The 12,551-nt window shown below is 44.2% G+C and overlaps 1 protein-coding gene across 1 annotated transcript in view; it reads left to right on the top strand.

Annotated features, from left to right (window-relative positions):
* The first annotated feature begins 967 nt into the window (after positions 1–967).
* LOC110537169 (reticulon-4 receptor) overlaps positions 968–12,551 on the top strand; it is a 47,559-nt gene continuing 35,975 nt past the window's right edge. Inside the window, exon 1 of the mRNA XM_021623006.2 lies at positions 968–1,742. Coding sequence (XP_021478681.1) covers positions 1,721–1,742 — 22 coding nt within the window. The 5' untranslated portion in view covers positions 968–1,720. The remainder of the gene's footprint in view (positions 1,743–12,551) is intronic.

The raw sequence follows: 12,551 nt of genomic DNA, 5'->3' as shown, positions 1-12,551 counted from the left end.
TGTTCATTAAACACATGGAGCCAAATCATCCATCTATCATGGAAACAGGACTAGTAATTACAACAGCCAGTGTTCTCGTCTGCACTCCTTACTGCAGGATAGCCTCAAGTTTACTCGTCTCGAGGGGAAAGAGCGCGGTGGATACGTGCGCTGTCCATGGTGCTGATTAGCATAAACACAATGAGGCAAGGCGGAAAAGGCAAAAACATAAATCTCTTTTGAAGTGTGTTTTACAGACATTCAAAGAAAAAACATGTTTGTCTTCTCTGTGGCAAACATTTCATGAAACAACGATTGATATGCTTCTATTAAATGGTGTGCTTTTTCTTTTACAGCAACATGTATAATAGTTATATACTATAGGCTTGTTGAGACAGTACAGTCAGGGAGGTGCGGTAACTTAAGTGTTCACACCACCGCTGGGAGGCGTCTCTCTCTCTTAATTTAGAATAGCCTGATAGGAAGATCTCATTCTCACCTATCATTACGACTAGCCTATGATATAAGCTCGTTTTTTATGTCGTGTTACAATCAATTAAACGGGTCGAGATAAATCAAGAGCACTACCAACACCTATCACTAAATAAAAATATGCAATTTGTTTGCTGTCCATCACATAACGGTACTGAGATACGTATTACCCACTGGGCACAGACATCATTTCAACGTCTAGTTGTGATTTACATTTGATTGAGTTGTCAACATGAATTTATCGTTAAATCAACAACAAATGTCACCATGCCATTGGATTTCGGTTAAAAGTTGGGTAAAAAAAATTGTAGTCTTTTCACTAATCCAATCAGTTTTCCACATTGATTCATCGTCATATTGTTTCTTTGTGTGTTTTTTAATGACGTGGAAACAACGTTGATACAACCAGTTTTTGCCAAGTGGATGTCGTTTGTTGCGATCATCGGTTCTGCGTGTATGTATGTGGTTGTTGTTCAAGGATATGGGTTGTGATCAAAGGGTACAGAGAAGTTCAGCAACACCAACATATTTGCCGCGTTTACACAAACAGCCCAATTCTGATATTTATTTCACTAATCGGTATTTTAACCAATCAGATCAGCTCTGAACTAGATCAGATGTCAAAAGATATGATGTGATTGGTCAAAAGACCAATTAGTGGAAAACAAATATCAGAATTGGGCTGCCTGTGTAAATGAGTCCATGATCTCAGTTGCCTCCTCACGTTCTGGCTCAAAAAGACGCCCGCGCGCCTGCATCTCCCCACTGCCCTGTCTTGTCCTAAGCTGCTAGAGATCCACAGGTCTTTGGATCCCCACCTTCACAAGCCAACCGACAATGAACTACTCATCTAGGATAACTCTGCGTTGGAAACCACACGAAGGATGATTGGATATATGACTGTTCTTAACCGTGGACAGCTGCTGGTTTTAATTCTGTAGCCCATTGGATTGCTGCCACCCGTGCGTTTATGTGGTCCGTTTGGAGACGTTCCTTTGGGTTGCCTGTATTCGGATGTAAATCGGAGGTTTTGTTCCCTGCGCACCTCTCAAATGACTAAGCGTGGCGCTAAGAGGAGACTGCGTTCTCCATCTCGCTTCTATGTTAAAACCTTGGGCTAAAGTTTTCATGGACGGTGCCCTGGATTTTCCACTGCTATCCCTCTGAACAGGGTCTTTGCTTTTCAAGCAGAGAACAAGTATTTTACCACGCACACAAGAGGTGCCTTCTTTTGGAATCTATCTCCAAAATGAAGTCCGTTTTTATCCGAGGTACGTATGGGATACGTTTACATCAGATCCGAATGTGTCGTGTGTTTGCTTGTTTGTTAGTCTTTTACCGGTTTAGCAAACTCCGATTCAATTTGCAGACGATTTTATGTTGATTTGCAGAAACATATTATTTAAATATCAGTGCTTGCTATTGTAAGTCTGAACACAACGTATTGATGTATAGCCTAGGCCTACTTAATGTGTACTTAACTTGTTTAAATGAGAAGATACAGCCTGTAACATGCCAATGTAGGCTAATAGATATATAATAAGCAAAGTATTTTTCGACGTTTATCTTTTAAAATGATATTGTAGCCTAATGTTGCATGATAGTTGGAACACATAAAACATGCATAGTAAACATGTAATGTTGTTTTATAGTTACCCCAAAATAATCAATGTGTAAACACGTGACATCCCAAGGGCTCCATTTGTCAGATAAAAAAGTGGGGGGGGGGGGGTTCTGTTTGCACTAAGCTTTCTCTCTATCGCTCTCTTTCTTTTTTACCAGCGCCTTTGAGACTATTGTGCACGGTGACCAATCACTCATGTCGTCCTAAATGTTGGCGAAGACCACCAGAGCTCATGAAAATGATTTATCAGTGTTCACTGCTCATTTTGTATATCGCATCTAGTCACGCAGTATGGATTTGGGGACTGGGGAGTTGGGGATTGGGCGGGGTGTTTGCCTTACCTAATAGCAATTAAATAATATGGTTTCTTGTTTGTATGAGTGAGTGCATGCCTACTTTTGTCTTTGTTCTTTTTCTGTCTGTGCATGTGGGCTGCCACTGCACACCTCTTAAATGTTAATTCCTGGAGAGCCCAGGTCACAATACATAAAGTGTGATTCACCACCAGACCCAGGGAGGGAGGCTGCCAGGCTGGATCCCTGTCTATCACACCAGCTGGGGGGTAGAGGAGAACAGTCCTGAATAATGAATAATAATCCCAACCAAATGCCCAGTGTGATGAAAATACATCAAACGATCCATAGCTCAAAGGAAGCAGAGAAAGAATAGAGAGATAGGGAGAGAGCATAGGTTGGAAGTGTCTAAGTGTGTGCTAGAAATCTAGACAGCAAGAAACTAGGGTGTGAAGTGTGTGTGAATGAGAGAGAGAGAGAGAGAGAGAAAGAGAGAGAGAGAAATAGAGATAGAGAGAGAGAGAGAGAGCGAGTGAGAGAGAGAGAGAGGGAGAGAGAGAGAGAGAGAGAATATGCGAGATATTGCAAACAGGGTGTTGGATTAGACTCATTAGAGACATGGAGAATACTTGAGAGCAGATGGTGAAAACCATCAAATCAAATGTTATGTCACATGCTTAGTAAACAACAGGTGTAGACTAACAGTGAGATGCTTACTTACTAGCCCTTCCCAACAATGCAGAGAGAAAAATATAGAAAAAATAGTAACATGAAGAACAAATACACAGTGAGTGTAACTTGTCTATATACACAGAGTAACAGTACCAAGTTGATGTGCAGGGGTATGAGGTAATTGAGGTAGATATATACATATAGGTAGGGGTAAAGTGCCTAGGCAACAGGATAGATAATAAAGATGAATCAAACGAGTTAGTGCAAAGAGGGTCAATACAGATTGTCCGGGTAGCTATTTGGTTAACTATTAGCAGTCTTATGGCTTGGGGTTAGAAGCTGTTCAGGGTCCTGTTGGTTCCAGATTTGGTACATCAGTACTTCTTGCCATGCGGTAGTAGAGAGAACAGTATGTGACTTGGCTAGCTGGAGTCTTTGACAATTTTTAGGGCCTTTCTCTGACACTGTCTGGTACAGAGGTCCTGGATGGCAGGGAGCTCGGTCCCAGTGATGGGCAGTATGCACTACCCTCTGTAGTGCCTAGCAGTCTTTCCAGCCTCCTGAGGGGGAAGAGGCGTTGTCGTGCCTGTTGGTGTGTGTGGAAGCAAGAGCAAAGATTATGGGATAAAAGACAGTGAGGATGCAGGAGGAATGGATAGCCGGTTATCAAGAGGTTGTTATATATGTCTGTATAGACATAGTGTTTGTGGTATTATGTAATATGACAAGCATGACAGGTATAGCTATTGTTTCTGTTTCCTATAGTGTGCATAGTTACACCATTGTCTGTAGGAAGTGAGTAATAATCTGGAATCCACTGGCAATTGTTTATAAATCATGTAAGTGATGTACTGTGTATTTTTCATTCTTACTTACTGTAGGAAAGGCCCTGAACAATCTACACTGTAAATATAGAATGTTTTTGCAAATGAGAACAAGGCACGAATCCTTTGCTATCCAATAAAATAATCATAACTCCTCTGTTATGGCTCTGCTGTGTTTGGTCAGGTTTAAAGATCAGACAAATGCTCATATGATATGGTATGTTGAGTGGAAACAGGAATCTCGTCAGTGTAAAGGTCAATCCATCCCCAAACCCATCACCTTTGAAAGATTGAGCCTGTAGTTATTACACTCAGCAGTGCATGATGTCCCTCTAGGAGAAACAACCACTGAGATGTGCACAGCTCCTCACAGTGCTTCCTGTACATCAACCACTCTCCCTCCACAGCTCAGCACACATAAATCAACGTCCCAATTGTCTGGTGCAGCCAGCCTCCTTTATTGAAATCCATTAGGCTACGCCTTTGGCCTCAGATTAGCTTTAATTGCAGAAGGGTTGAATCCATTCCTGTGTGTGAGCATGCTGTGGGTGGGCCCCTTCCATTAGCTCGCTGGAGACTTTATGGTTCAATCAGTCGTGGACACGGACGGGTGGTATCTACCATGAAAGTGTCTGGGAGGGTGGAGGGTATGTTGGTGGTTTATTGGTGGAAGGCATGTTCTTCTCATTATTATTCGTGTTGCAGAGGAAGGGAGGAATGGCTTGGTTGATTGATAATTGAGCCACATGGAAGCAGCCATTTTAGGGGGGAATTAGGGTGTGGCAAATGTACATCATCAACTAGATATCACACACCTGCATGGTTAAACCTGTGTTTTTACTTTATTTGCTTGGGTATTGTAGCGTGAAGTCACAGACCATTGACTGTGCTGTGAATGGTTTCCACATAAACTGAACATTGCTGCTCAATGGAGTTCGAAATAAACCGATGGGATTTACTTAGCTTAATCTGTAACTTCCTTTTAATTTAGAACAAATTTTGGTTCATGGTCCATTCATGTTATTATAGGCAGAGCTCTGTAATGCAATAAGGCGTTTTGTGATGGTAAATGGGTCTGTGAGAGTTTGATGATTATTATGACATTGATGACAAAGGAGCATGTACCAGTAAGCCAATAATCAGTCTTTCAATAAATAAGTAATGCAGTATTAAGACTTTCAACTTGTAATCTATCCTTGCTGATTTCAGGCCCTGATACCCCAGGCTTGAGCTTCCTGACTGGGTAAGGGGAAAGAGGGAGCATCTTAACAAATGTATTTATGCCAATTAAAGTAATGTCAACTGAGAATATTTTATGTTCATAATTATTCTGAAGAAAGTCAGACTCAAAAGGTTGCACAGCTACTAGCTACTTAGTTATTCTGACGCTGATGGGCTTTTCAGAAGAGCTTGAAGGTAATGGTTCATACCTCTCCTCTGCATCGTAAATGCATCCCAGGAAAAATCCCAATTACAGTACATGTAATGACAGCATGCCAGGGTGGAGTGCAGAGGTCTTGAAAAAGAAGGGTCAACACTGCAAATATTTGACACTTATGAAATGCTTGTAATCCTACTTCAGTATTCCATAGTAACAACTGACAAAAATATCTAAAGACACTGAAGCAGCAAACTTTGTGGAAATTAATATTTGTGTCATTCTCAAAACATTTGGCCACGACTGTATAGGTTTAGACTGCAAACATTCATGAAAATTACAATTCTGTAGGCATATTTCTGTAGAAAGTTTCATAGAAGTGATCGATAGAGACAATGCAGAGCTTCAGCAATATTTCAGTGTTTTTTCTCAGTGTAGGTTTGAAAATGGATCATCTGCCTTCCTTGCAGACGAAGCCTTTAGGTTTCATAATAAGTCAAACCTTAGCAAGTCAAACCTGTAGTTAAAGCAATCATCAGCTTTTTTTAATAAAGCCAATAATTATTGACTAGGTGTGAAAATGACGAGCTGCAAAAAATAAATGCTTACATGAGGGTTGTTGCCTGAACAATTTATTGATTGTTGATGTAAAAAAATGTTTTTATAAAAGCAGTAATAAACTGAAGCCTGTATGTCATTGTGATTATTGTCATGGCTGTGCAATTTGGCAGTATTTAGTGATTGGAGCAGAGCCGGCAATCATAATAATCAATAAAAAAACATTTGAATGCCTTATCATTGTATTGACATCATGTGATATCCAAATCAAATCAAATCAAATGTATTTGTCACATACACATGGTTAGCAGATGTTAATGTGAGTGCAGCGAAATGTTTGTGCTTCTAGTTCCGACAATGCAGTAATAACCAACGAGTAATCTAACCTAACAATTTCACAACAACTACCTTATACACACACAAGTGTAAAGGAATGAATACGAATATGTACATAAAAATATATGAATGAGTGATGCCCGAACGGCATAGGCAAGATGCAGTAGATGGAATAGAGTACAGTATGTACATATGAGATGAGTAATGTAGGGTAGGTATGTAAACAATATATAAAGTGGCATTGTTTAAAGTGGCTAGTGATACATTACATCAAGATGCAGTAGATGGTGTAGCGTACAGTATATACATATGAGATGAGTAATGTAGGGTATGTAAGCATTATATAAAGTGGCTAGTGATAGATTGATAACTTAAAATGTTCCATTATTAAAGTGGCTAGAGTTGAGGCAGTATGTTGGCAGCAGCCACTCAATGTTAGTGATGGCTGTTTAACAGTCTGATGGCCTTGAGATAGAAGCTGTTTTTCAGTCTCTCGGTCCCCGCTTTGATGCACTTGTACTGACCTCGCCTTCTGGATGATAGCGGGGTGAACAGGCAGTGGCTCGGGTGGTTGTTGTTCTTGATGATCTTTTTGGCTTTCTTGTGACATCGGGTGGTGTAGGTGTCCTGGAGGGCAGGTAGTTTGCACCCGGTGATGCGTTGTGCAGACCTCACTACCCTCTGGAGAGCCCTACGGTTATGGGCGGAGCAGTTGCCGTACCAGGCGGTGATACAGTAAAAGTTTGTGAGTGTTTTTGGTGACAAGCCAAATTTCTTCAGCCTCCTGATAATGAAGAGGCGCTGCTGCACCTTCTTCACCACACTGTCTGTGTGGATGGACCATTTCAGTTTGCCCATGATGTGTACACTGAGGAACTTAAAACTTTCCACCCTCTCCACTACTGTCCCGTCAATGTAGATAGGGGGCTGCTCCCTCTGCTGTTTCCTGAAGTCCACGATCATCTCCATTGTTTTGTTGACATTGAGTGTGAGGTTATTTTCCTGACACCACACTCACACTCAGTTTGGAGAGTACTATGGTGTTAAATGCTGAGCTGTAATCGATGAACAGCATTCTTACATAGGTATTCCTCTTGTCTAGATGGGATAGGGCACTGTGCAGTGTGATGGCGATTGCGTCGTCTATGGACCTATTGGGGCGGTAAGCAAATTGGAGTGGGTCTAGGGTGTCAGGTAGGGTGGAGGTGATATGGTCCTTGACTAGTCTCTCAAAGCACTTCATGATGACGGAAGTGAGTGCTACAGGGTGGTAGTCATTTAGCTCAGTTACATTCGCTTTCTTGGGAACAGGAACAATGGTGGCCTTCTTGAAGCATGTGGGAACTGCAGACTGGGATAAGGATTGATTGAATATGTCTGTAAACACACCAGCCAGCTGGTCTGCGCATGCTCTGAGGACGCGGCCAGGGATTCCGTCTGGGCCTGCAGCCTTCCGAGGGTTAACACGTTTAAATGTTTTACTCATGTTGGCTACAGTGAAGGAGAGCCCGCAGGTTTTGGTAGCGGGCCGTGTCAGTGGAACTGTATTTTCCTCAAAGCGAGCAAAAAAGTTGTTTTTATTCTGTCTGGGAGCAAGTAGTCTGTGATTGACTGTAGACCCTGCCACATGCCTCGCGTGTATGAGCCTTTGAATTGCGACTCCACTTTGTCTCTATACTGACACTTAGCTTGTTTGATTGACTTGCAGAGGGAATAGCTACACTGTTTGTATTCGGTCATGTTTCCGGTCACCTTGCCCTGATTAAAAGCAGTGGTTCGTGCTTTCAGTTTTGTGCGAATGCTGCCATCAATCCACGGTTTCTGGTTGGGGAATGTTTTAATAGATGCTGTGGGTACAACATCACCGATGCACTTGCTAATAAACTCTCTCACCGAATCAGCGTATTCGTCAATGTTGTTGTTCGCCGCAATGCGGAACATATCCCAGTCCACGTGATCGAAGCAATCTTGAAGCGTGGAATCTGACTGGTCGTACCAGCGCTGAACAGACCTGAGCGCGGGTGCTTCCTGTTTTTGTTTCTGTCTGTAGGCTGGGAGCAACAAAATGGATTCGTGGTCAGCTTTTCCGAACGGAGGGCGGGGGAGGGCCTTATATGCGTCCCGGAAGTTAGAATAACAGTGATCTAGGGTTTTGCCAGCCCTGGTAGCACAATCGATATGCTGATAGAATTTGGGGAGCCTTGTCTCAGATTAGCCTTGTTAAAATCCCCAGCTACAATAAATGCAGCCTCAGGATATGTAGTTTCCAGTTTACATAGAGTCGAATTAAGTACTTTCAGGGCCGTCGATGTGTCTGCTTGGGGGGGAATATACACGACTGTGATTATGATCAAAGAGAAATCTCTTGGTAGATAATGCAGTCGGCATTTGATTGTGAGGAATTCTAAGTCAGGGGAACAAAAGGACTTGAGTTCCTGTATGTTGTTATGATCACACCACGTCTCGTTAATCATAAGGCATACACCCCCGCTCTTCTTCTTACCAGAGAGAGATGCTTGTTTCTGTTGGCGCGATGCGTGAAGAAACGAGGTGGCTGTACCAACTCAGATCAGATGTCTCGAGTGAGCCATGTTAAACTCATTAAACTAGTTTTTCAACCACTCCACAAATTTATTGTTAACAAACCAGTTTTGGCAATTTTTACAATTCGTTCCAATCATTGGCAGCAGATAACTGGAACGAAAGGCGGCCAAAGTCCTTGTTGGCTTTGGGGATGACCAGTGAAATATATCTGCTGGAGACCGTGCTACGGGTGGGTGTTGCTATGGTGACCAGTAAGCTGAGATAATGCGGAGCTTTACCTAGCAAAGACTTATAGATGACCTGGAGCTTGTGGGTTCGGCGACGAATATGTAGTGAGGACCAGCCAACGAGAGCATACAGTCGCAGTGGTGGGTAGTATATTGGGCTTTGGTGACAAAGTATATGGGGCTTTGGTGGCACTGTGATAGACTGCATCCAATTTGCTGAGTAGAGTGTTGGAGGCTATTTTGTAAATTATATCACTGAAGTCATGGATCGGTAGGATAGTCAGTTATACGATAATATGTTTGACACCATGAGTGAAGGAGGCTTTGTTCGCAAAATAGGAAGCCTGATTCTAGATTTAATTTTGTATTGGAGATGCTTCATGTGAGTCTGGAATGAGAGTTTACAGTCTAGCCAGACACTTAGGTATTTATAGTTGTGCACATATTCTAGGTCAGAAACAAAAACAAATTTCTGTTTGAAAAAGCTAGCCTTTGCTTTCCTAACTGACTGTATATTGGTTCCTGACTTCCCTGAACGTTGCAAATTGCGGGGACTATTCTATGCTAATGCAGAACACCACAGGATGTTTTTGTGCTGGTCATGGGCAGTCAGGTCTGGAGTGAACCAAGGGCTATATCTGTTCTTAGTTTTTTTATTTATTTAAGGGGCATGCTTATTTAAGATGGTGAGGAATGCACTTTTAAAGAACAACCAGGCATCCTCTACTGACGGGATGAGGTCAATATACTTCCAGGATACCCGCGCCAGGTCGATTAGAAAGGCCTGCTCGCAGAAGTGTTTTAGGGAGCGTTTGACAGTGATGAGGGGTGGTCGTACCCATAACGGACGCAGGCAATGAGGCAGTGATCACTGAGATCGTGGTTGAAAACAGCACAGGTATATTTAGAGGGCAAATTGTTCAGGATGATATCTATGAGGGTGCCCATGTTTACGGATTTGAGATTCAGGGCATCTATCTTAGATTGTAGGATGGCCGGGGTGTTAAACATGTCCCAGTTTAGATCACCTAATAGTACGAATTCTGGCGATAGGGGGCAATCTATTCACATATGGTGTCCAGGGCACAGCTGGGAGTTGAGGGGGGTCTATAACAAGCGGCAACAGTGAGAGACTTATTTCCGGGGAGATGGATTAAAAATATATAAGCTCTGTTTGGGCATAGACCTGGATAGTATGACAGAACTCTGCAGGCTATCTCTATAGTAGATTGCAACTCCGCCCCCTTTAGCAGTTCTATCTTGTCGGAAAATGTTGTAATTGGGGATGGAAATTTCAGAATTTTTGGTGGCCTTCTTAAGCCAGGATTCAGACACAGTTAGGACATCATTGTTGGCGGAGTGTGCTAAAGCAGTGAGTAAAGCAAACTTAGGGAGGAGGCTTCTGATGTTAACATGCATGAACTCAAGGCTTTTACAGTTACAGAAGTCAATTAATGAGAGGGCCTGGGGACACACAGGGCCTGGGTTAACCTCTACATCACTAGAGGAACAGAAGAGAAGTAGGATGAGGGTACGGCTAAAGGCTATAAGAACGAGTTGTCTAGTGCATTGGGAACAGAGAATAAAAGGAGCAGATTTCTGGGTGTGGTAGGATAGATACAGGGCATAATGTACAGACAAGGGTATTGTATTCCTCCCTGAAATATAATGGTGTTACATTTTGATGCAATGGAAAAATTGAACATTTGGAGTTTGCACCATATAGCTCAGTCATTTATACATAGTCCTAATGGGTTAAGCCGTGAAGCTGTGAGCTTCGCTGAATATTGGCAAGTGCATAAGTGAATTCAGTGAGAGAAGTTAGTGTAAGAAAAGCCTGCACACAACCAGTCAGGTATGATGAAAAGATGTGAAGAGGGAGACATACTGTCATGGTTCCACGAGGAGGCGTTGCCGTAGCCCCTCCAGGGACCCTGCACCAAGAACCCAAGATCCCAGCCCCCGAAAGGTATGATGACCACCCGGGAGGATGCAAGGGGTTCCTCAATTAGTGTTCTCTGGTGTTTGAGCTACAGTCCTCCTCGTTCCTTACCATGATCGCCTACATCTCTCTACTCTCGGGCAAGGCTCTGGCGTGGGCAACGGCGGTGTGGGAACAAGAGCCACCATCCTGAAGCGCCGTATTAGCCTTCCCTGCCGAGCTGCAACTAGTCTTCGACCACCCAGTCAGCGGGCGAGAAGCTGCCAGCTGACTGTTCAACATCCGCCAAAGGGTAGACCAGTGGCTGACTTGGCCATTGAGTTCCGCACCCTCGCCGCCGAGAGTGGGTGGAATACGGAGGCCCTGGTTACCGCTTTCCACCAGGGTTTGTCTAACTCTATCAAAGATGAACTGGCCTCTCGGGAACTGGCAAAGGACCTCGAGTCCCTGATAACGCTGGCAATCAGGATCTACAACCGCCTCCGAGAACGTGAGACAGCGTCTTTTTGACACTACCCCAGTATCCCAGTTTCCTGAGCACCCCAAGCCCCCCCGAACACAGCATTGTGGAGCCCATGCAGCTGGGACACACACATCTGAACCCACAGGAGCATGACAGGTGAATGTGCGAAGGGTGCTGAATCTCTACTGCGGAGGTTACCTCATCCTTTTGTGATCTGGATGGACCATAAGAACTTGGTCTCCATTCAAGAAGCCAAGAGGTTGAACGCTCACCAGGCTAGGTAGGCTGTTTTTAACAGTTTGTTTTCACACTAGCCTATCTCCCTGGATCCAAGAATCAGAAAGCAGATGCCCTGTCCCGCCAACATGATGTCTTTAATGAGGAGAGGGATTCTGAGCCCATCATCCCCAGCTCCCGCATTGTGGCCCCTGTGATATGGAGTATTGAGAACATGGTACAACAGGCCCAGACCTGAGAACCTGACCCCGGCAGGGGTCCCACTAACAGACTTTATGTTCCGCAATCAGCCTGTTCTGGAGTGCTACAATGGGGACACTCCTCTAAATTAACTGGGCATCCAGGGGTTAATCGGACACTGGAGTTCCTGAGGCAGACATTCTGGTGGCCCAACGTGATTGAGGATGTGAGATCCTTTGTTGCGGCCTGTTCCACCTGTGCCCAAAGCAAGTCCTCTTGACAGCGACCGGCTGGGTTGCTCCAACCTCAGCCCATCCCCAGCCGGCCCTGGTCCCACCTGTCCGTAGTCTTTATCACAGGGTTACCTCCATCCCAAGGGCTTACCACTATCCTGGTGGTCGTCGATCGGTTCTCCAAGGCAATCCATTTCATCGCCTTACCCAAGTTGCCCTCAGCGAAGGAGACCGCTGATCTCAGGATTACCCATGTATTTCGACTACACCGACTTCCTCAGGACATTGTGGGTCCCAGTTCGTCACACGGTGTTGGAAGGCCTTCTGCTCCCTGTTGGGGGCGTCGGTGAGTCTCTCCTCGGGGTTCCACCCACAGTCTAATGGGTAAACTGAGCGGGCCAACCAAGAGCTGGAGAAGTTCCTCCACTGTTTCATTTCCTCTCAGGCCAGCAATTGGAGCAATCAGAGCAGGATCCTCCTTGCTCCACTCCTCTGCCCGACACCAATACCAGGCAAACTGACACCGAAGGCCTCTTTGGCTCCTCTGACCGGGTCATCAGGTGTGTCTC

Source organism: Oncorhynchus mykiss, chromosome 12 (genome assembly GCF_013265735.2).
Source record: "Oncorhynchus mykiss isolate Arlee chromosome 12, USDA_OmykA_1.1, whole genome shotgun sequence".
Lineage (NCBI taxonomy): Eukaryota > Metazoa > Chordata > Actinopteri > Salmoniformes > Salmonidae > Oncorhynchus > Oncorhynchus mykiss.
The sequence above is the reverse complement of the archived record's forward strand: the minus strand, read 5'-3'. Positions and strand labels throughout refer to the sequence as shown.